A 23,908-nucleotide genomic window follows, 5' to 3' on the forward strand; every position below is an offset into this window, starting at 1 on the left:
AACACCTACATGCTTAGTTTTATGCTGGAAACTCTTATGGGTTTAATTGGGTTGCCTGGAACCCAATACTGCAAAATACAGTTCAGACACTGGAAATATTTTCCATAAAAAAAAAAAAAAAAAAAAATCACTTCCTTTAAAAAAAATAAAATAAAAAAAAATTCAACTGCTATTCAACACAAAGTACCATTTTCTTATGCCTAGAAGGAATCTAGCCTATGAGAGCATTACATTGCTCCTGAGATACCAGTTTGCACCTTGTAGTAATGCATACATAGATCTACAGAGCAAACTTACCTCAGCAACAACTGCTGGAGACAGAAAATATTTTTCCTCACATGGTTAAAACAGGGGATTCATTTCCATCATATACAATGTCATTATTCACAGATATGCTGTGGCAGATTACAGCAAATTCTATTTGAAATGACCACATTCCCTTTTTGTTAAAATATTAAATAAGCCTTGGAATACTTACTTTATAATGCAAACAGAAAAACATGGTTGACCAAAGAAACCAACTATATATCTTTTCTGTTCTTACTAAAGTAAACTAAAATCTGTCTAGTTGCTTTGGGTAACAGAACTTTGCACTCCCTTATTAAGGTGTAAGCATGCAATTATTACAAATGCATTTCTCTATGGAAAATACAAAATTTTAAGGTAAGAGCAAATAAAGTTTTTTTTTTTTTTGTTTCTGTGAAGTTATTGTAAAGTGATAAATATGTGCCAATGAATCATGAAATCCAAAATATGAATAACCATTTTTATAATGCATTCATGGAGAAACTATTTCTAAGAAGGATTTCCTTTTAAATAGTTCTGGGACGTATAATAAATCTTTCAATTACATATATTTTCAGCCAACATCTACTCCAAGTCTTCAGGTACTCCTGTCTTATTATGGCATGCCAGCTTTATACAGAAACTACTATTTCTTCAGCATTCAAAGCCTGTTGTGATACATTGAAATAAAACTCTGCTGGAAAGGGTCAAAAAATTGTCACTTGGATTATTATTCAGCATGGTGGAAGTGCACATGTATTCAGAGGAAAATGTACAGTTTTAAATACACTGGTGTGCTTTAGGAGGCTTCATTTACATAAAAGTGAGAATCCATAAAGCATGCAGCATCATTTGGAACTAGAACCCAGGGTAAATGCCACAAAATCAGGCAGTCCATGCACTTGTCGATTTGTTTGGGTAGTTGATGGCAAAGCTTATAGCCGCAATGTTTTTCAGTGCCTGTAAAATAACAAGGGACATGAATACAGTGAAATAATTTTGATTTGATTCCAAATGTTACATCATAGCATATGGGGAGAATAATTCCACTGAGCAGAGATCTTACCTCCATTGTCTGGGATGCAGAGCATGCCAGTTACCCCTAAAAGTAGTCCGCTTTCTAAAGTATGAAAGTTTGTACTGATAAAATCTGGATTGTTCTTCCGAAAATGCTGGTTACATGGATGTTGTACTGAATACGTTAATACTTTTGAGTGACTGACCTTCAACAAGCTTGCAGGGAGTCATGCATATGCATACATACGGTGGAGAAATTAATTATTTGATCCCCTGCAGTTCTTGAAAGTTTGCCCACTTACAAAGAAATGAAGGGTCTATTATTGTTATCATAGGTGTATTTCTAAATGATAGAGACAGAATATCAACCAAAAATCCCGAAAAACACATGCTACAAATCAGTGATCGACCGATATCGTTTTTTTTAGTGCCGATGCCGATATTTTGGTCATCGGATATCGGTATCGGCTGACCTTAAAGATCTGGGATATCCAGTCTGAAATCCAGCCGGCTGTTGCTTGTATTTCTCTCAGGAACGATAACTAAAAAATAAAGTCATACAAAAAAGGTTCCCAAACACAAACAGCTAAGACCGAAGTCCCAGCATGGAACTAGGTCCTACTCCTAAACTAGGCAGAAACAAACTGAGGGCTATAGCAGAGTGTGTGGGTGTATGCCTGCAGGGGGCAACATAACCCAATGGTCAAGAAGATATTGAGCTGCGTCTTTTAATAAACGATAGAGAAATAGGGCTTTCATCTGTTCAAAAAAACGAATGTTGATGGAAGCGCATGAAAACGGATGTAAATGAATGATCATCCATTTTTTCATAAAAATGCATTGATGTCCATTTTTCATCCATCAACGGATGGATGAAAAAGGACGAATGGTTCGTATGTGTGAAAGGGGCCTAAGAGTCTGAGCCAGCTCCTGGGAATTCAAGGCTGAATCTGGCTCACAAGAGTGCATAACTAAGTGCACTTCTCTGACCCACAGAAGAAGTAGGGCCAAAAGAGCTTAGGCCCTACTTCTACTTTAAATAAGACTAGAGACAGCTGGGTACAAACAAACACAGCTTACCTGTTCAGTGTAAAGGCTGATTTGTTCATCTGTGGTTAAGCTAATAAGAAAATCTTGCAAACACCCAAGTTCCTGCAGTGAAAAAACATTAGACTTTATTAGTAGTTCTCAACATGCACAGTTCTTACCACTGTTTTACCACATATAATCAATTCACATGCAGTAGTTTAAACAAAAGTTCCTAAATGTAATAATGTAACAACCCTGTTTGTTACTTTTAAAAGAATAAGGCTCGGTTCACACTGAGAGTTCAAAGTTGCATGACAAGTCCATTAACTGCCATGGAATTGTTCTAATCGCAGTGACTTAGAAAAGGTTTTCTGCACTACTTTGGGTCAACTTCATCACAACTTGCATTGACTTATGTTAATGAAGTCGCAAGCAAACCACAATGAAGCTGCGCAGGATGTCTGCTGTTGAAGTAGATGTGAACTGGCACTTAGTGTGGAAAGAAAGCGTCAGCATGGTATTAAAGAGGAATTGTACTCTGGAAGCTGTGCCCAAAAGACAGGGGGAGGAAAAAGTAACTTTTGATGCCCGTGGTCTCCCTGCAGCCGATCTTTTTCCTGTTACTGACTTGTTCTGCATTGTGCCTGTGCGAGGAGGTTGTTTTGGTAGAAGCCAGGCTTTGCTTCCTCAAGTCAGAGTCTCAGCAAGGAGAACAGTGAGCAGCACAGCACAGAACTGGCATCACCAAATCTCAAACCAAACCCCATAAAACTGTTATATGCGCCTATCCCTTAATCTCACAATGAAGTGTGTGTGTGTGTGTGTGTGTGTGTGTGTGTGTGTGTGTGTGTGTGTGTGTGTGTGTGTGTGTGTGTGGGCGGGGGGGGGCGGTTGTATGGGCTCTAACCACACTTGCATACCAGGGAGGTACATCTTCCAAAAAATTGATACATTATTTTTACATTTTCTCTATAAAGCTAAATGTTGACAGGAACATAATAGCACTTTTGTAAATGTGATCTTTTACCATGCATTATTCTGTACTTTTTTTCATTTACTGCATCAGCCAATCCACAATTGCTATCTTATCCTCTGCTTTCCAGGCCCCACTTTGCCAAATTTCCTGATCCTAGGACTGGTGGCAAAGTCCTCTCCTTCCCTGTGGGCATCAGTTGTGTAAATGCCCCTGTGTAGTTATGTTCGATGGGTAGCAATGTAGTTACCCGCCTGCTCAAAGTAGTGGGAGGACCTAGGCTGCTCAGATCAAAATCTATTCCATCCCTCAATGACTTTAAAAGGTAACTGACAGGTTCAGGGGACTACTGTCTGCCCATCAGATGCATGTTGACTTCATAGTCTTTTTACATGACCATTTTCCTGAAAATAGGCACTACATTAAGGCCATGGAGGGAGAACTCCTTATGACAAACTGGAGACAGAGGGATTGAATAGCGATATCCTGGTTAATGTTAGAGGCTGAAACCACCTTATGTAAAAAAGGAAGTTATGGCCCTTAATGCCACTTTGTCCTTAAGTAGGAAAAGAACAGGTTCTTTACAGGAGGAGTCCCCAATCCCCGGACCAGTGTCAATTCACAGCCTGTTGATGACCAGGCTGCACAGGAGGTGGTGAGCGGCGATCGCGGTCTGCACAGGGCTATCACTGACCACGGCGACCACTCACCTCTTGTTGTGCAACCATGCCTGAGAATCCTCTCAAGGCTTCCACCTGGCCAGCGATGTAACCCAATCAGCAGGGCAGTGGGAGCTGAAGACTGGAATGGAGAGCCCCTGCCCAGCTGATTGGGTGACATCGTCGGCTGGGTAGTGGAGCCAGGAGAGGACACAAACTGATCACAGCCTGGAGTCCTGTGCAGGAGATGCAGAGCCTGGAATGGGGAAGTGTGCTGTGTGAAGTCAGTGAGGAAAGGAGGGGTGGCAGACTGCAGGGGCACTGTGATGTTAAGGAGGCTGTGATTGCTAGGGGCACGGTAATATAAAGGGGACTGCACTGTAAAGAAGCACCGTAACCATTACAATGCACCTCTACTGTGCAGCCCCCTTTATATCATAGTACCCCTTTACAGTGCCCCCCTTTACAGAGCAGTCCCTGTTACATTAATGTAAAGGGGACTGCACTGTAAAGTGGCACCATAATGTAAAGGGGGGGGGGCTGTAATGTAAAGAGGAACAGAGGATTCTGTGGGACTGCTTTAAAGCGGGAACTGTGATGTAAAGGGTGACTGTAGACACTGATATAAATGGGGGTTGTGGTGTGAAGGGGGCTTAGGACAGACTCCATGAATAACCCATCCCCCAACCACCCCCGGACAAATTTTTTTGCCATTAAACCGGTCTCAGATGGCAAAAAGGTAGGGAACTGCTGCTTTACAGGATACAGTTTCTAGTACAGACTATCACCTTGCCTGTAAACACAAAAACATTCAAAATGTCCATTAATAAGAACAGGTCCCTTGACTAGGTGATTAACTACAATGGCTGGGTGCGAAGGGGGTAAAGTATTACATTTTCTGCATTAATTAGGCAGCTCGAAAAATAAATGATTATGTTCATGGACAAGCGATTATTACTTCTGACAGAAAATCCAAATTTATTTCAACAAATTATCTTTTTCTTGAAACATTAAACCTCTTGTAACTTTATTGCTTTACACAGGCAGTATATCATCTTTTTTTAAACTTCCCAAAATGTCTCTCTTATGTAGTATTAGTACCCCCAAGAAATCTCTTGCTTACACTTGCACGGTTCTCTGCAATGAAGAATAATTCAGTAAGTGCTCTGTGTAGGGGGAGAAGGACTCCACAGCTGGCTGCATCTTGATAAGCAGCATTCTCCATAGACGTGAAAACTGGCCACAATGGTCTAAGCAGCTTGAAATCACAGTCCCTAATAAAACAGAGAAATTGAGCAACTGTTGTAAAATGAGAATGTAGCTTGGGCAAATACAAAGTGTTTTAATTCCTGATGTCTAAGCAAGCTAAGAGAGAAGAGATCAGAAAGCGTTCTTAACCACTTATCTACATAAAAATCTACAATGGAAAAAATGGGTCATGGGACCAGACGTACTAGTTGGTACTTGCGCTCCCAGTTTTCAAACACAGGTCTTGCGTTACATGCAAATAATTTTCCCTGAAAAAGCATTTCCTCTATGCGAAGGAAAGCATTCATAAGCAGGGACCTTCAAATGCCATATTGCCAAGGCACCATACTAAAAAGCCACATTTTGCCCATTTTCCGGTGAAATGCCATATTTTACAGATTTTTGGGAAAATGCCACATTTTATGCCATATTTTGCCTTATTTTGGCCAAGGTTTGAGAAAAAAATAGAAATATTCTAAGGGGTTCTGCTAAAACCCATAAAACCAGGTAAGATCCGTCCTTGCAGGGCAGGATCCCAAGGTGCTGAGGATTCCCCAAGTGACGTGAGGGATTCCCATCTAAGGATTAAGAGCCATTAGCTCAAGCTCATCACAGGTCAACGTGGGTAAGTGTAGGGTATTAGGTCCCGTTCCAGTTACTACCTGGAGCTAAGTACTAACGGGTCCAAATACCCTACAATGACCCACGTTGACATGTGAGGAGCTTGAGCTAATGGCTCTTAATCCTTAGATGGGAGAGAGGACTTTTTCAAAATAAAAAAGTTAATATGATTTAAGTTGCAAGATTAAATATCCCTTTTACGATAGGAAGGGGGGTGGAAAGTTGAAAAATAAATGCCACAACAGCTAAAATAAATGCCACATTTGGGCAAAATAAGTGCCATATTGCCACACTTTTTAGTGCCATATTTCGTAAAAATAAATGCTACATTTTCAATCATAAGTAATGATTAAATTAGGAAGGCCATTAACGCTTATATCTAACATGTAAATTAAAAAAAGGATATTGTATACCATAAAATCTATTTACTGGAATCAATTGAGGGACACAGAAATTTAAATACTTTTGTGTTGTATTGCCACTTACGGTGGATTGGACTCAGCAAACAAAAAAATTGTGGTCAGCCCAGGAAACCCCCTCTTACTCCTAAGCATGTCTGGGTTTGGTGGTAAAGCAGTAAAAACTGCATGATCATAAAAAAAAAACAGAGGTGCTGGACCTGTGAACCTCAATGGATTATTTACAGTAAGTACAAAAATCCACAACTTTCTCATCCATTGAAGGACACAGCAGAGACTGTTAAAACATCCAAAAGCATTTCAACTAAGGGACGGGCAACAGCAACAGAACACTAACAGGCCAACAAAAAAGAGCCACCTGAAGGACCTTGCACTCAAAGTTGACAATGGATGAGGCCTGAAAATTTTCATTGTGAAGCTTGGAGAACATGTGATCAGAATACCAGGTAGCAGCCTTAGCCTTGAAAATCTGGCAAACTACAGCTTGATGCTGAAAAGCCTAAAAAGCGCTCACTGATCTAGTAGAGCATGCCTTTACAGGTAAAGGTGGAACATGATTGTAGGGCAGGAAACAACTAATTGACATAATAGATTCTGTAAATAGCTGTCAACTATTTTCATAATTGATTAATTGGTCAGCTGATTAGGTGGGCCTGCATACAGAATGCATTATTTATTTACATATCACAAAATACAGTACAATGCACATACAGCTCAGTACATGTCAATAAGTGCCTAAGAACATATGAATGTGAATGTGTGAGAAGCAATGCCTTGTGTGACATGTAGTCCTGGGCAGGAGAAGGAAGTGAGAGATTCTAAAAGCAGAAGTCTTTTCCTTGCGATAAGTAATATAAGGCATTACATTTAGATTTAAAGTAAAAGTTTACCAGTATTGTGCATTGTAATTAAAATGATATCCATGAAATAAGTCTCAGCCTTTAGTACTACTTTAATCCCTTCCAGTCAGTCCCCTCCTGGGCCTTTAAGGGTTCTAAATGCCAGTAGGCAGGCATTCGGATCATGTGACCGCTTGTGATTGGCGGTCACAAGATTAGAACGCTCCCGATGGCTAAGTATGCATCAGGAGCTTTCCGGTAACCGCCGGCTACTGTGCTGGGAACCCGCTCTCAGCACGGTAAGTGAAGGCCCACATGTCAAGAGGCAACATGTGTGTGTTCGACCGGTGTAAAGAGGTTAAAGGAGTTGTAAAGTCAGAAGTTTTTTTTTTCCTAATGCATTCTATGTGTGCAGCAACTCGCCTCAGCCCCCCTAATATTTACCTGAGCCCATCTCTATCCAGCAATGTCCACGAATGCCTCGGCCATCCCGGGACTCTTCCCCTCTTTTTGGCTGAGGCACAGCAGCGGCGCCATTGGCTCCTGCTGCTGTAAATCAAAGTCAGTCAGACAATGAGAAGAGAGTGCGGGGCCGGGCCGCAGCGCCCTGTCTGAATGGACACACAGAGCTGTGACTCGGCTCGGGTGCCCCCATAGCAAGCTGCTTACTGTGGGAGCACTGACCAGGAGGGAGGGGCCAGGGGAGCAGAAGAGGGACCTGAGAAGAGTGGGATCCGAGCTGCTCTGTGCAAAACCAACTGCACAATGAGGGCAAGTATAAAGTTAATTTTTATTTAAAAAAAAAGAGACTTTACAATTGCTTTAATACAAAAAGATTTATCCCCCCCCTCCCCCCCGCCACACTTCATATACCTTCATGTCTGACTCCCAGATAAAATACTCTATTTTCAAATTCTGGGTATAATTTATTGGATATTTCAAACTTTGTTAACAAATAAAAAACGTAAAAATTGGGCGTGCAAAATTATTCAGCCCCTTTACATTCAGTGCAGCAAACTCTCTCCAGAAGTTCAGTGAGGATCTCTGAATGATCCAATGTTGACCTAAATGACTAATGATGATAAATAGAATCCACCTGTGTGTAATCAAGTCTCCTTATAAATGCACCTGCACTGTGATAGTCTCAGAGGTCCGTTTAAAGAGCAGAGAGCATCATGAAGAACAAGGAACACACCAGGCAGGTCCGAGATACTGTTGTGGAGAAGTTTAAAGCCGGATTTGGATAGAAAAAGATTTCCCAAGTTTTAAACATCCCAAGGAGCACTGTGCAAGCGATAATATTGAAATGGAAGGAGTATCAGACCACTGCAAATCTACGAAGACCTGGCCGTCCCTCTAAACGTTCAGCTCATACAAGGAGAAGACTGATCAGAGATGCAGCCAAGAGGCCCATGATCACTCTGGATGAACTGCAGAGATCTACAGCTGAGGTGGGAGACTATGTCCATAGGACAACAATCAGTCGTATACTGCACAAATCTGGCCTTTATGGAAGAGTGGCAAGAAGAAAGCCATTTCTTAAAGATATCCATAAAAAGTGTTGTTTAAAGTTTGCCACAAGCCACCTGGGAGACACACCAAACATGTGGAAGAAGGTGCTCTGGTCAGATGAAATCAAAATCAAACTTTTTGGCAACAATGCAAAACGTTATGTTTGGCGTAAAAGCAACACAGCTCATCACCCTGAACACACCATCCCCACTGTCAAACATGGTGGTGGCAGCATCATGGTTTGGGCCTGCTTTTCTTCAGCAGGGACAGGGAAGATGGTTAAAATTGATGGGAAGATGGATGGAGCCAAATACAGGACCATTCTGGAAGAAAACCTGATGGAGTCTGCAAAAGACCTGAGACTGGGATGGAGATTTGTCTTCCAACAAGACAATGATCCAAAATATAAAGCAAAATCTACAATGGAATGGTTCACAAATAAACATATCCAGGTGTTAGAATGGCCAAGTCAAAGTCCAGACCTGAATCCAATCGAGAATCTGTGGAAAGAACTGAAAACTGCTGTTCAGAAACGCTCTCCATCCAACCTCACTGAGCTCGAGCTGTTTTGCAAGGAGGAATGGGCAAAAATTTCAGTCTCTCGATGTGCAAAAGGTGGTGATACAAAGTATTAACTTAAGGGGGCTGAATAATTTTGCACGCCCAATTTTTTGCAGTTTTTATTTGGTAAAAAAGTTTGAAATATCCAATAAATTTCGTTCCACTTCATGATTGTGTCCCACTTGTTGTTGATTCTTCACAAAAAAAACGGATTTTTGTAAAATCTTACCGTAAAATCCTTTTCTCTTAGCTCATTGACAGACGTAGTCCTCGGTGATTCAACACCCTCGGGTTATGCTGCCCTCCACAGGAGTAGGACTAGACAGGAAAGAAAATACTCAGGCCACACCCTAGGGGCAGTCCCCGAGGGTATATCCTCTCTCTCTCTGCTACAGCAAATCAGTTATGTCACAAAGCAGTGTTTAGAGAATTTAACCCAACCCAACTCAAAAACAGAGGGGCGGGTACTACGTCTGTCAATGAGCTAAGAGAAAAGGATTTTACGGTAAGATTTTACAAAAATCCGTTTTTCTCTGTCGCTCATTGACAGACGTAGTCCTCGGTGATTCAACACCCTCGGGACGTCCCAAAGCAGTACCACAAATGAGGGGTGGGAAAATGGAAATCAAATCCAATCTAGAAGGCCCAACCGGTGCCAACTAGAAGTTTACAATGCTCATCCTCAGTGATGAGACTCAACAGAAATTTTTCAACAGAAAAAAACCCTCAAGGTAGACCACCGGTCTCCTCAAATTGCGGCCTGCAAAACCTTAAATGAGGCATCCGCCAATGCCATCACATCAATCTTGTAAAATTTTGTGAAGGTATGTACCGACGACCAGGTGGCCGCCTTACATACCTGGACTACTGACGCCTGATGGCGGAAGGCCCAGGAAGTACTGAGCGCTCGAGTGGAGTGCGCCCTAACAGGGAATGGAGGATTCCGACCCTTAATAAAATAAGCCTGTACCACCGTCTGTCTGATCCATTTGGAGATAGTCGCGGCAGATGCAGGCAACCCCTTTCTGGGGCCATCCGGGATCACAAAAAGTGAATCCGTCTCACGGAACGATTCCGTCGCCTTCAGGTATACCCTGATTGCCCGAACCACATCCAAGGAATGCAACGCATGTTCCCGATGATGATTGGGCTGAGGACACAAGGAAGGTAGTACAATATCTTCATTCAGATGAAAATCCGAAACCACCTTTGGAAGAAAGGATGGCTTAGGATGAAGCACTACCTTATCCCTATGAATTACTAAGTATGGGGACTGGCATGATAATGCAGCCAGTTCTGACACCCTGCGTGCAGACGTGATAGCCACCAAGAAGGCTACCTTCTGGGATAAAGTAAGCAAGGGAATCTCCCTGATGTTTTCAAAGGGAGGTTTCTGTAGAACCGACAAAAATGGATTTTTGTAAGATCTTACCGTAAAATCCTTTTCTCTTAAGCTCATTGACAGACGTAGTCTTCTTGATTCTCAAGAGCTGGGTTATGTTGTCTCCGCAGGAGTAGGACTAGGCAGAAAGACAAAACATTCTGGCTCCACCTTAGGGGCAGTCCCTGAGGGTATATCCTCCCTCTCTCTGCTACAGGGAATCAGTTCTGTTCTAAAGCAGTAACAGAGAATTTAACCCAACCCAACTCAATGATAGAGGGGCGGGTACTACGTCTGTCAATGAGCTTAAGAGAAAAGGATTTTACGGTAAGATCTTACAAAAATCCATTTTTCTCTATCGCTCATTGACAGACGTAGTCTTCTTGATTCTCAAGAGCTGGGACATCCAGAAGCAGTGCCACAAATGAGGGGTGGGATTGACAAAATCAAATCCAATCTAGAAGGCCCAACCGGTGCCAAACTAGAAGTTTTAAAGGCTCATTATAAACAAAGAATGAGACTAAAAAAAAAAATTTCCAACGGAAAAAACCCTCGAGGTAGACCACTGGTCTCCTCAAATTGCGGCCTGCAAAACCTTGCGGCCAAACGAGGCATCAGACGATGCCATTACATCAACTTTATAATGTTTAGTAAAGGTATGCACCGACGACCAGGTAGCCGCCTTGCACACCTGGACCACTGACGCCTGATGGCGAAAGGCCCATGACGCACTAAGTGCCCGAGTGGAGTGCGCCTTAACAGGGAACGGGGGCTCCCGACCCTTAATAGAATAAGCCTGTACTACCGTCTGTCTGATCCATCTGGAAATGGTCGCGGCAGATGCAGGCAACCCCTTTTTGGGTCCATCTGGGATCACAAAAAGTGAATCCGTCTTGCGAAACGAGTCGGTCGTTTTCAAGTATACCCTGATCGCCCGGAACACATCCAAGGAGTGTAAAGCAAACTCTCGTGGATGACTGGGCTTAGGACATAGGGAAGGTAACACAATTTCTTCATTCAGATGAAATTCTGAAACCACTTTTGGTAGGAAGGATGGATTCGGACGAAGAACCACCTTATCTCTATGAACCACCAGATATGGTGAACGATAAGATAATGCGGCCAGTTCTGACACCCTGCGTGCAGAAGTAATAGCCACCAAGAAGGCCACCTTCTGGGACAACGTAGGTAGAGGAATCTCCCTAATATCTTCAAAGGGAGGTTTCTGAAGAACCGACAACACTAAATTAAGATCCCAGGGGGGTAACGGCGCGTGCACTGGCGGAGCCAGATGTCGCACCCCCTGGATGAAATTCCGCACCAAGGAATGAGTAGCCAAAGGCTTCTGAAAGAAGATAGCTAATGCTGAGACCTGACCCTTGATAGTACTCAAGGCCAGTTTCTGCTCAACCCCTTGTTGCAGAAAAGCTAATATTCGACTAATCGAATAAGACCGAGGACGGAACCCCAAAGGTTCACACCATGCAATGTAGGACTTCCATGTGCGATGATAAATCTTTCTGGAAGTCGCTTTCCTTGCTTCAACTAGAGTAGGAATAACTGAAGCTGACAATCCCTTGTCCTTCAGCACCTGGGTCTCAATAGCCAGGCCGTTAAAGCCAGCGATCGTAAAGCAGGATGGAAGATCGGTCCCTGAGACAGTAGGTCCTCCCTGAGAGGAAGTCTCCACGGGACGTCCGCCACCAGTCTGACCACGTCGGCGTACCAAGCTCGACGGGGCCAGTCCGGAGCTACCAGAATTACTGGAATTCCTTCCTCCTCTATCCTGCGAAGAAGTCTTGGCAGTAACGCGAGAGGAGGGAAGGCATACATTAGCTGGTATTGCCCCCACGGGGCGATCAGTGCGTCTGCGGTTTCTGCTAGAGGATCGCGGGAGCGAGCCACGAATCTCTGAACTTTCCTGTTGAATCGTGATGCCAACAGATCCACATCCGGGGTGCCCCACCGTAGGCACAACTGGTGGAAAACGTCTGGATGGAGGGACCATTCCCCCTGATCCAGAGTCTGACGGCTGAGATAATCTGCCTGCCAATTCTCCAACCCCGGAATGAACACCGCAGAGATTGCTGGAACAAATCGTTCCGCCCAGCGAAGAATGCAAGCCACTTCTTTGGCCGCTCGGACACTCTTGGTGCCCCCCTGGTGATTGACATAAGCCACGGCCGTGGCATTGTCCGACTGGATCTGAACCGGGCTGCCCTGGAGCTGCTCGGTCCAGTGAATCAGACAAAGTCTGATCGCTCTCAGTTCCAATACATTTATCGGTAACCTGGATTCTTCCGGGGACCAAAGTCCCTGGACAGATAACTGACCGAGAATTCCTCCCCATCCGGATAGACTGGCATCCGTGGTCACTATCGTCCAATATATTGGCAGAAATTACTTTCCCTGGCTGAGCATCGGAGACCGAAGCCACCAGACCAGAGACTCTCTGGTCTGTTTGCTCAATCGGATCTGATTGTCCAGGGATTCCGGATTCCGATTCCATCTGAGAAGAATCTCTTGCTGAAGAATTCGGGTATGGGACTGGGCAAATGGGACTGCTTCGAACGAAGCCACCATCAACCCCAGAACCCTCATGCAAGTCCGAAGGGAAGACCAGCTGTTGGACAGTAACAACTGGACTGCTGATTGAATCTTTCGGAGTTTCCCTACCGGAAGAAAAACTCTTGTCCTGACTGTGTCTAGAATTAGACCCAGATATTCGAGCCTCTGGGTGGGAACCAGAAATGACTTTTGCTGGTTCACCAGCCACCCGAATTCCTGTAAAGAAATCATAGTAATTTCTATGTTTTGTAGCAAGGTCTGAGGAGACTCTGCATGAAGCAGAAGATCGTCTAGGTAACCAAGGATCGATATGCCTCTTTGGCGCAGAAGTGCCAACATTGGGGCCAACACCTTTGTGAAGACCCGCGGAGCCGTGGCGAGACCGAAAGGTAACGCCACAAACTGATAGTGGTTCTCTTCTACGGAAAAGCGTAGAAACCGCTGATGTCCTGCGAAAATGGGAATGTGAAGATATGCGTCCTTGATGTCTATGGACGCTAGGACATCCCCTGGATGCAGGAAGGCTGCTACTGTGCGAATGGACTCCATTCTGAATCTTCTTATGTTGACAAAAGAATTGAGTGCCCTTAAGTCCAGAATTGGACGCACTTTGCCCTCTTTCCTGGGTATTGTAAATAGGTTTGAATAAAACCCTTGAAACCGTTCTGTCCAAGGAACGTGGACTACCACTCCTTGTTGTAGTAAATCTGTGACTGCTCTCCGCAGATCTTCTAAACGATCCGGGGATAGTCGGATATTGGAAGGGAAGAATCGCGCCGGTGGGAGAGATCGAAACTCGATCTTGTACCCTGACCTTATGACTTCGCAAACCCATTTGTCCGGGATTCTGGAAAGCCATGGATCCGGGAACCGGCGAAGACGTCCCCCCACCCCAGTTATGGGTGGGGGCGCACCTTCAGGCTTTGGACGGTTTATCTTCAGGTCTGGAGGGGGCGGGCTTTTGCTTGCCCGACCAACGACCCCTGACGCCTCCTGCAGGAGCTTTGGAGGACTTAATTTTTTCACCCGCGGGACGAAAAAACCTCTTGTGAGCAGAAAAAGAAGGCCCTCGTCTTTGACGAGTTCCTTTACCTTTAAAATTTTGCGGTAAAAAGGTGCTCTTTCCACCCGTGAGATCCTTAATGATCTCATCTAAGTTGGCTCCAAATAGACGCTCTCCTAAAAAGGGGATATTAGCCAATGCTTTTTTGGAACCTTGGTCGGCTAACCAACCTTTTAGCCACAGTGTACGCCTGAGAACCACTGCTGAGACTGATGCTCGCGCCAATAATGGAGTGGCGTCTAACGCCGCATCACACACAAACTGTAACCCCTGTATCATTTGTTCCAACAAATCTGATACCGCCTGAGGGACCTCTTCTAAGTCCCGGCGTAACCACTTGGTCCATTCAGTTACAGCCTATGAAACCAGACCAATAGCTATTATAGGTCTGAAAGCTGATCCAATCAAGGAAAACATGGTGCGAGACATAGCTTCTATCTTGCGATCCACTGGATCTTTAAAAGACGGAGCGTCTTCTAGAGGAATAACCGTGGCTTTATTCAATCTAGCAATTGGTGAATCCACCACAGGTGGTTCTGTCCATTTCTTAATGAGGGTTTCCTCAAACGGATAACGCCTGTCAATGCGTTTAGAAATAGTAAAAGTGCGTTTTGGCAGACGCCATTCTTCTTCGATTGGATTGCCAAAACATTTGGGCAATGGAAAAACCTTCGCCACTTTGATGCGTTTTTTAGTCCCAAAAGGGATTTCAGTTTCAGCTATTTCCGATGGAATACCCTGTAACCTTAAGGTTTCTTGAACAGATACAATGAGTGCGTTTACCAACGCTTCCTCTCGGGCTATGGCGGATGCCGAAACATCCTCCTCGCTGTCTGAAGAGACAGGACCCGAGACACCAATCCCAGATGAAGTACCTGCAACTGCAGAAATAGGCTCAGAGTCTGAATCCGAGGTTTCAGATAATAAGGGGTTAGGCGGGGGTCGCTTTCTTGCGCCCTGTCCCTGACAAGCCACTTCCACCCGGGACACAAAAGTTTCCATAATAGCTGACAATGATTCAATTGTCAGTGGGGTGCTGGAGGATCCCGCAGACCCCTCGAGGGGATCCGGAGGAGATACATGAGTGGCAGGGTCCATGTTAATTCAGGACACCTTTGCCAGCAAAAACAAAAAAACTTTTTTTTTTTTTTTTTTTTTTTTGTGTGTCTCCCCCTAGCGCAATAGCGCCCCTCAGAGTACCTGCTTCTCGATCCCACAGAGAGAGAGAGAGGGACCCCCAAGGCTCACCAACCGATGCAGTGAAGTTTCCAACCAACTGCAGTCAGCGTCTGTCTTACACAGACTGGAAGGAGCTGTTGCTTTTTCCCGGGTAGAAGGACGTGGCTCCGCCCCCTGTGTACGCCTTCCGGCGTTCCCAGCTCTCCACGAGGTAGCTGGGCTCACGAAACATGGCCGCCCCCATAGAAGAGACATAAGACTCCAAAAACATGGCGGCCGGCGTGACCTGAGGACATACATGCACTTGGTCTACGGCAAAATGGCGGCGGACCGCCGAAATCGTTTTCCCAGCACATCCACCTGCATCTCTGCTAAGAAGCGATATATGGATCTACAGGAGATACACTACAAATAAGGTAGGATTATACCTCCTATGTTTGCTGTAATGTTACAGTCTGCTGGGTAGAGTGTTAGCTCTCAAACCAAGTCCACTTCCCACAAACACATGCTGTATTACAAGGGGGACTTGTAAGTATCAGATATATACTGACCATATATGGAGGGGCCCATAATTCATACTGCCTCATAACGAGGAAAGAAAAAAAGGGAATGTTTACTCACCATACCGAACCGACAGGCACCCTCTCTTCACAATACCCTCTCCACCGGGGTGGGGGTTTGTGGACCACTCCGGACGCCTCGACTCTCTGGTTCCTGGCGTCCAAGCGAGACTTTTAACTCGCAAGGTCAGTCCCTCCACTGGGACTCTGTTGCGGCCGACCCAGCGCGGAGCTCTGGTCTGCACGCGCTCGTAGGCAGAAAACCGGGGTGACCACTGGATCTCAACATCCAGCCCGTCGCCCGGCCCCGCATACTTACTTGAATGTGCCGCGGCCGACCAAGCGCAATGCCATGGTCTGCGCGCGCTCGTAGGCCGGCTGGGGTGACCACAAGTGTCGCCCAGTCCTGCATTTTTGCTTGAAGATCTCACAGGAAAAACACTGGAGAAAAACTACCTAAAAAATGTCTTTTTCTTAAAGAAAAAAGTCTTGCCAGGACCAAAAGATCCCAGCAAGGAACTTAGGTCCTTACTCCTGACTAGACAGAAAAAAACTGATTCCCTGTAGCAGAGAGAGGGAGGATATACCCTCAGGGACTGCCCCTAAGGTGGAGCCAGAACGTTTTGTCTTTCTGCCTAGTCCTACTCCTGCGGAGACAACATAACCCAGCTCTTGAGAATCAAGAAGACTACGTCTGTCAATGAGCGATAGAGAAAACCAAATTAAGATCCCAGGGCGGTCTCAAATAGGAGAATCTGTGCCATGTTATAGGATAGAGGGGAACCCATCCTTACCATTTCAGGGAGGAGCCCGCGTTCACCACAAGACCCGTCAGGGGAAAGGGGGGAACATACTACTCACCAATCCATGCGCCCCATCTGTGTCCTGCAGCACCATACATACAGTCACACATACCTGTGACACTTACACAGTTGATTCCCCTCCACCCCCTTCCCTCTTTATCCTCATCCCTCCAATCAGTAAACCCCCCCCCCTCCCTTGCAGTTTTCATTTACACTTCACTTACACTACATTTATATTTATTGTTTCTCTCCCCTGTGCATTCATCCTCATTAGCTTTTGTACCCACACACTCCCCCTAGTGGCCAAACACCGATCCTCCACCTTTGCAGACAGCAACGCCCTGCCTTTTGCCTCCCCCGGGCCACCGTCCGTATTACTGCATAAATGCCCTTTCCCAATATGGTGCACTCACGGCCTGAAGGAGCGCATGCTCCGATAACGCATACCCCTAGCGTCCTGCATCACCGCCAGGAGTGACGTCAGGATCCCAGGACCCATGAGTACCAGTGTTCCACCTGCTGACGGGGAGCCCGCGGACACCACCGAGGCCGCCCATGCACATACGGAGGAACCCCCCTGCCGCTCTCATCAGGACCCACTGCCTTCAACACCAGAACTCGCTCCAGTGATGCCCCAGATGACCTATACATCTTGATAAAACTGCCTCTCATTCACCTGGAAAATGTGAGTGTGATACTGCTGTACTTACTTCAATAAATGTCTTGCTGCACTTAGAAGGCGCTGCGCTTCTTCCCTCTTGTCTCCCCCCAGAGATCACTTCTGTCTCTTCCGCCGGCAGCCGCTACAGTGAACAGCTACCCACTGAACTCGGGGCCCCCTTACCCCCGTTTTTTCCCCCTCTCCCCCTCCCCCCGGGTCCCCAGGACTAGCCCACACTGAGACCTCTTCTTGCGCCAATTTACCACTCAACCATTGTCTCTCTTTAGAAATGCAGGCATCCCTTTACATTATGTTTGGGAAAAGTATAGAGAAAAAAAATTCAAAGCCATATTCAATTATAGTTGTTTCAAGAGGTATCATACCTTACAGGACCAAGTTGCAACAACTTTAGTAATAAGTGGATTGCCTTTAATCGCTGGTGGCCTGTCTGCCGACATGCCACATCCACCTGCCATTCCCATATGCTGGGCAGTGGGAGATAAGGCACAACTCTCTGGTCTGACAGCATCTGCTTTAGAATTTCAAACCCTAACAGAGGAGAAAATAAAAGTCTTAGAAGAAATACCTTATAAAAGGTGAGGCATATTACAAATTATAATGTTGTCAGCAAACTGATTAAACATAATGGGTTTTCATGTTGTGGTGGGGGAAATTGCTTTCCTGTAATTCTAACAATGCAGGTTCCTCCCACGGGACCATCTGAGCTTGCAGGATTCCATACACAAACAATAGCATTTACTGAGCATAGAAAGCCATCTCTATTAATCACATCTAAAGTGCACATGTGTAAAGCACAAACATGCATTAAATAAAATGTCATAATAATACTGAATTAATGTTTAAAAGAAACCTACACAGACTGAGATTTAAGCACACTTGCTCCTGAAAATGCTAGTTTTGTGGCCGCGGTGTTTTCTAAGTCACAACAAGCACACAACCAGTAAAGCCAGGACACGGTCAGAAATCCCGGATTTGCTTTTTTGGATGACTCATAATATTAAAGTCATGGAACTGGCATGAGAGCCAGGCAACTTATTTGCAGAAAGAGAGGTTTCAGATTCCCTTTATAATCTCATAACAGTAAAAGTTTTTTATTTATATATATTTTTTTTAATTTTAATAGAATGGTTAAGAGTAATAACCCAAATCAAGTTTTAATTTCTGGCTATTTGATGGGTGTCAAACAGAAGTGAAGAGAAATCCCAACAGGGACACCAGTGTATTTCAAACCTGATGGGATGCCACATTCATATAGAGATATTTAAGCTTTATACAAAAACAAACAAACCTGTCTGAAATCGTCCTCGATGTCCTGCAGCCACAGTAAACTTGTAACCCCACTCTGTAAAGCTCATATCAGATGTAAACCGATAGAATAAAGTATCTCCTGTATTTCAGAAAAATGCAGTACATTATAAAATGCTGGGCAAAAATAAAATTGATAGATGTTACTCAAAAAAAATATCATGCTTGCCTTCCGTGAAAGAACTAACATCAAGTAACTTTGCTACTATTTTACTTATTATGGAGACAAAAAGCTGATAACATCCATATTTGCCTTAATTCTTCTCTGGAAATACTGCAGTTCAGCTGTGTATTAGAAAATAAGCCACTATCTGAGGCTGCGGAGGTAATGATGCTGCATAGTTGGTAGTCATGTCCTGAAGCTTCAAAGCTCTGAACTAGGGTGTCTTCTTTAATGTACGCAGTTTAAAATTGTAAACTGCACCAACACCCTTCTGTAGCCACTCCTAAAAAAATAATTTATGATATCTAAAGCAACATGGCAAAAAGGATTGGATTTTTAATGCCACCAAATAAACCATACCCTTTTGATAGCCCACTCACAACCTAATCAAAGAGCTTTGGGCTCATGAGAAGGAGCAGGAGGTTGACTAACCTTCTGGGGACAAGGGATTCCTCTTCCTATCTTTAGTCTTACTGGACTTGGATAGTCTTTATTATTCTTAAATTCCTCTCCTGTTTTATTCCTTATACTTTTTTTTCTTATAGCAAATGCAGATACAATAAATTATCATGACAAAGCAACTTAAGGCCCTTTCACTGTCACCCCTAATCTTACCTTGCTAAACCTGTAAAGCAGTACCAAAAATCCCTTCCAAATACCTTACATAATTGAAATGCCATTTGATATCCCACTTAACAATATTAATCTCATTTGGTCTCATTAGAAAAGGGTCATGTATTATTTTGATACTCCTTTATATTTGTATCTTTTATTGGTATTATACTGATGAACTGAGAACGTTTATGTATTTATCTACATTACTTTAGGATTTTTCAAAACATATAATAATGAAATAAGCAACCATTTCACCTTCATTTTAAATGTCTTCTGTTCTAATAATCATCAGAAACCTTTATATACTGTACATTTATATACTGCAATACATTTAAATAAAGTATCCATTACTATAATTTAAAACTCTAGCAAGTTAAATTAGCAAAAACAGAAATGCAGCCAAACTTATATTTATATTGGATGGCATATTGCATACAATGTAAAGCAGAAGAAAAAAATTTAAGTATCTTGACAATCAATCAGGCATTAACTAAAAATGGGGCAGGTTTAATTTTTAAGGTGAGTTGGGGTACATTCACAATAAAGCAGCTCACCATCCCACGTTATAGTATAGCAATATGAATGGTCCCTAAAAAGGCAGAAATCCCTTTACAATAACAATGGCCTCAATATGTACAGCACTTAAGAGCAATGAAGGAAATCCGGATGCACAAAGTTCAAACTTTAAATTCCCCTGTGTACCTGAAAGGTAGTGCCCTGTTGTAGTATTGCTTGAGGATTTTGCTCTCATGGACAGGTTTGTTTTTTTTTTTTTTTGCTCGTTTGTTTTTTGGTTAGAAAACCCTGGTTCACAGGTATCTAATTTATGGGAATTCCCTAAATGTTTTCAGCTAAACATCCCCATTTCATAACTCAGAAATGTGAGCAAAACTTCCTATTATGATAAATATGGAAATTCTTGGATTTCCAATGACGTGCTTTAGTGTAGAATATAGCAATGTTTATTTTTAAAACAAGTAAAACATCTTTTTGGTCATACTCACCAGGGAGCTCAAAGTCTATCCACTTTTTAGGAAGCCCACTAAATATGTGAAGGTCTTGTTTGAAATCAGAAGAGCTTGAGATTACCAACTCATCACAGCCCTCCTCTGTGTTACACATTGGATCAAATTTGATTGACAAGTAAATTGCACCAGGTATGTGGACTTTGTCCTGAAGAAAAAATAACAGGGTGCTCAGAAAATATATACACGGATTTACAATAATGACCAAATAAAACTATTAGTGGAGCAAAGCGGGAAACTGCGGCAGGGAAATAATGTGCGAAACTGCTGCAAAAAAGTTGCGATTTCTGACAAATTATGTTATTATGTTGCAGTGATCATAGTTTTTAAGTCCTGCGTCACCTACTGCTTGGCATACTTCTGCACACTAATTGAGACATTTCTGGTAAATATCACAAATAGGGATTTTCCTTTCTGACACACATCTTATTAAACATTGACATACATTGTAAATCAATGTTTTGTTGTACTAGTTAGTAATCTTGTCACAGTCTGCCAAATTGTAAAGTCACAGTGGTGATAGTTTATCAAGTTTAGTGTATGAAAGCAAACCTGTGACAAAACCTTAATTCAGAAGGAGCTAGGAAAACCGTACATGAGCACAGATTGCTACTGTAAAAAACTGGATTTTTGTCTTATCGTAAAATCCTTTTCTCTGAGGTTCACTGACAGACACAGCTCCAATGTCTTCTTAGACACTTAGGCTTATGCTGCTCTCTTCAGGAGTAGGACTAGGCAAAAACAATTTTAGCTATGCCCCTGAGGCAGTCCCAGGGGGTATACCATCACTTGCTGCTATAGGACTTCAGTTTGTAACGAGCAGTGTCAGAAGAATACATAACTCAACCCAACAGAGGGGAGGGTGCTGCGTCCATCAGTGAACCTCAGAGAAAAGGATTTTACAGCAAGACAAAAACCTAGCTTTCTCTTTCGTTCTCTGACGGACACAGCTCCATGTCTTCTTAGACCCTTGGGATGTCCCAAAGCAGTATCAACATGAGGGGTGGGAAAAACACAGCAATACATAAAATTCCCAACAAGGGCTAAAAATAGCCAACCAGGTAAAACAGGAGCTCAACCAGGAAAAACTGGAGCTCACCACCAGGAAAATATACACCCTCAAGAGGCGGGAGCCTCTGTGACCGCACACAGCATCCAAAGATGCAAGTACATCAAAACTTTGCGGCAGAACTTTGCAGCAAGATGTATATCCACCTTATAAAACTTCGTGAATGCGTTTACAGATGACCACGTAGCCGCCTTGCACACCTGAACCACTGACGCCTGATGACGAAAGGCCCAGTAGGCACTGAGCACCCTCGTAGAAGGCACCTTGACAGGGAAAGATGGAACCTGACCCTTAATGGAATAGGCCTGCACCACCATCTGCCTGATCCATCTGGAAATGGTCGCAGCAGATGCAGCCTGCCCCTTACGAGGACCATCCGTAAGAACAAAGAATCGGATTCCCGAATCGACTCAGTCACCGCCAGGTACACCCGAATTGCCCAGACTACATCCACGGAATGTAGAGCAATTTCTTTAGGATGTTTTGGCTTAGGACATAATGACGGCAACACAATATCTTCATTCAAATGAAACCTCAAGACAACCTTAGGAAGGAATGCCTGAAAGGGTCATAACAACTTTGTCCATGTGAACCACCAGGTAAGGTGACCGACAGGACAATGCAGCCAACTGCGACACCCTATGCGCAGAAGTAATAGCGACCAAAAAGGCCACCTTCTGCGACAGAATAAGCAAAGGAAGTTCACAAATGTTTTCAAAAGGAGGCTTTTGAAGTACCAACAGTACCAAACAGATTCCACCAGGGATCGCACCAGAGGAGCCAGATGGCAAACTCCATGCACAAAAGTGTAAACCAAGGACTTCGCCATCTACGGCTTTTGGAAAAAAGTTGCCAAAGCGAAAATCTGGCCCTTGAGCCAAACGTTGATCTACATCTAGTTGTAGAAACTCCAACAGGCGATACAGAGAAAAGGAATGGGGAGAAACCCACCGAGACTCACATCAAGTAATGTTCGCCTTCCAAACTCTATAAACCTTCCTGGAAGTAGATTTCCTAGCTTTCAACAGCGTAGGAATCACCAACTCCGACAGCCCTCTGTCCTTAAGCACCTGGATTTCAATAGCCTGGCCGTTAAAGCCAGGGAATGTAAAGCAGGATGGAAGATTGGTCCCTGAGACAAAGTTTCCAAGGGACATTTGCTACCAGCCTTACCAGGCCTGCGTATCAAGACCGGCGAGGCCAGTCTGGTGCCACCAGAATAACTGGAATCCCTTCAACCTCGATTTTTCGTAGAAGTCTGGACAGAAGTTGACAAAGAGAAAAGAAAAAATTCCATTTAAAAAAAAAATAAAAAAATGCCAAGACCGCAGATCCCAGCAAGGAGCCAGGTCCTTACTCCAGAAAAAAAACTGAAGCCCTATAGCAGGAAGTGATGGTATACCTCCTGGGACTGCCTCAGGTTCATAGCCAGAATTGTTTCTGCCCAGTCCTACACCTGAAGAGAGAGCAGCATAAGCCCAAGGGTCTAAGAAGACATGGAGCAGTGTCCGTCAGTGAATGAAAGAGAAAATATTATCCCAGCTAGAAGTTCCAGAAATATAGGTAGCAGAGTAATATGCAAATCTTAAGTTTCCTGTAAGTCAACCTTGACTAACTGACCTGCTCCTGCATGTCACTATGGGTCATTTAAATCAGTGGTCCTCAACTCCGGTCCTCGGGGCCCACTAACAGGCCAGGTTTGCAAGATAACTAAATTACATCACAGGTGATCTCATTTGCTGCTCAGTGATTGTTGCAGTATTCTAGTCTGCATCTCCCCAAGGTAATACTTAAAATCTGGCCTGTTAGTGGGCCCCGAGGACCACTGATTTAAAGAACATGTAATGAAAGCAAAGTAAGGGGTTGCCACTGCTGACTTTCCTAAAAATGTTAGTTGCTATGCGGTCTGTGGATTCAATACTTTTCAAGTCAATGACCTGGAACAAGCATGCAAGAGAGGAAGTCGAAACTATTGATATGCATACTAGTTTCGGTTTCCATAAGCAAAAGTAGGAATTTTAATGTAGAAGGAATAGGGGTGATGGCGCTGCCTATATAATTTAGATATAATAAAAGGCTGTGATGCAAAGTGCCTTAAACTAAAAGCAATAGTGTGTAATATTCAAACAATAATATATTTCGTAAAAACTTCAATTAAGTGCAAGTGCAAGGTATAAAAGTGCCTGCAGAAAGATTGGAAAGTGACTGGTGCAATGATGTATGAGCAATAAATAATAATTAGCATGCAATATTAATGTGCTAAAAAATATAATACTATATAAAGTGAGCTGTGCCACTCATACCACGTGTTGGTATGGGGAATAAAAAAAAA

General features: G+C 43.7%; 1 protein-coding gene across 1 annotated transcript in view; it reads right to left on the bottom strand.

Moving 5' to 3' along the window:
• Positions 1 to 690: 690 nt before the first annotated feature.
• Positions 691 to 23,908, bottom strand: part of ZZEF1 (zinc finger ZZ-type and EF-hand domain containing 1) — a 499,621-nt gene continuing 476,403 nt past the window's right edge. Inside the window, exons 51-56 of the mRNA XM_082244777.1 lie at positions 20,487 to 20,655; positions 18,688 to 18,786; positions 17,762 to 17,927; positions 5,087 to 5,237; positions 2,383 to 2,454; positions 691 to 1,245 (exon numbers count right to left, since the gene is read on the bottom strand). Coding sequence (XP_082100903.1) covers positions 1,171 to 1,245; positions 2,383 to 2,454; positions 5,087 to 5,237; positions 17,762 to 17,927; positions 18,688 to 18,786; positions 20,487 to 20,655 — 732 coding nt within the window. The 3' untranslated portion in view covers positions 691 to 1,170. The remainder of the gene's footprint in view (positions 1,246 to 2,382; positions 2,455 to 5,086; positions 5,238 to 17,761; positions 17,928 to 18,687; positions 18,787 to 20,486; positions 20,656 to 23,908) is intronic.

The sequence above is a fragment of the Pelophylax lessonae genome (genome assembly GCF_965119305.1).
Source record: "Pelophylax lessonae genome assembly, chromosome: 2".
Taxonomy (NCBI): Eukaryota; Metazoa; Chordata; class Amphibia; order Anura; family Ranidae; genus Pelophylax; species Pelophylax lessonae.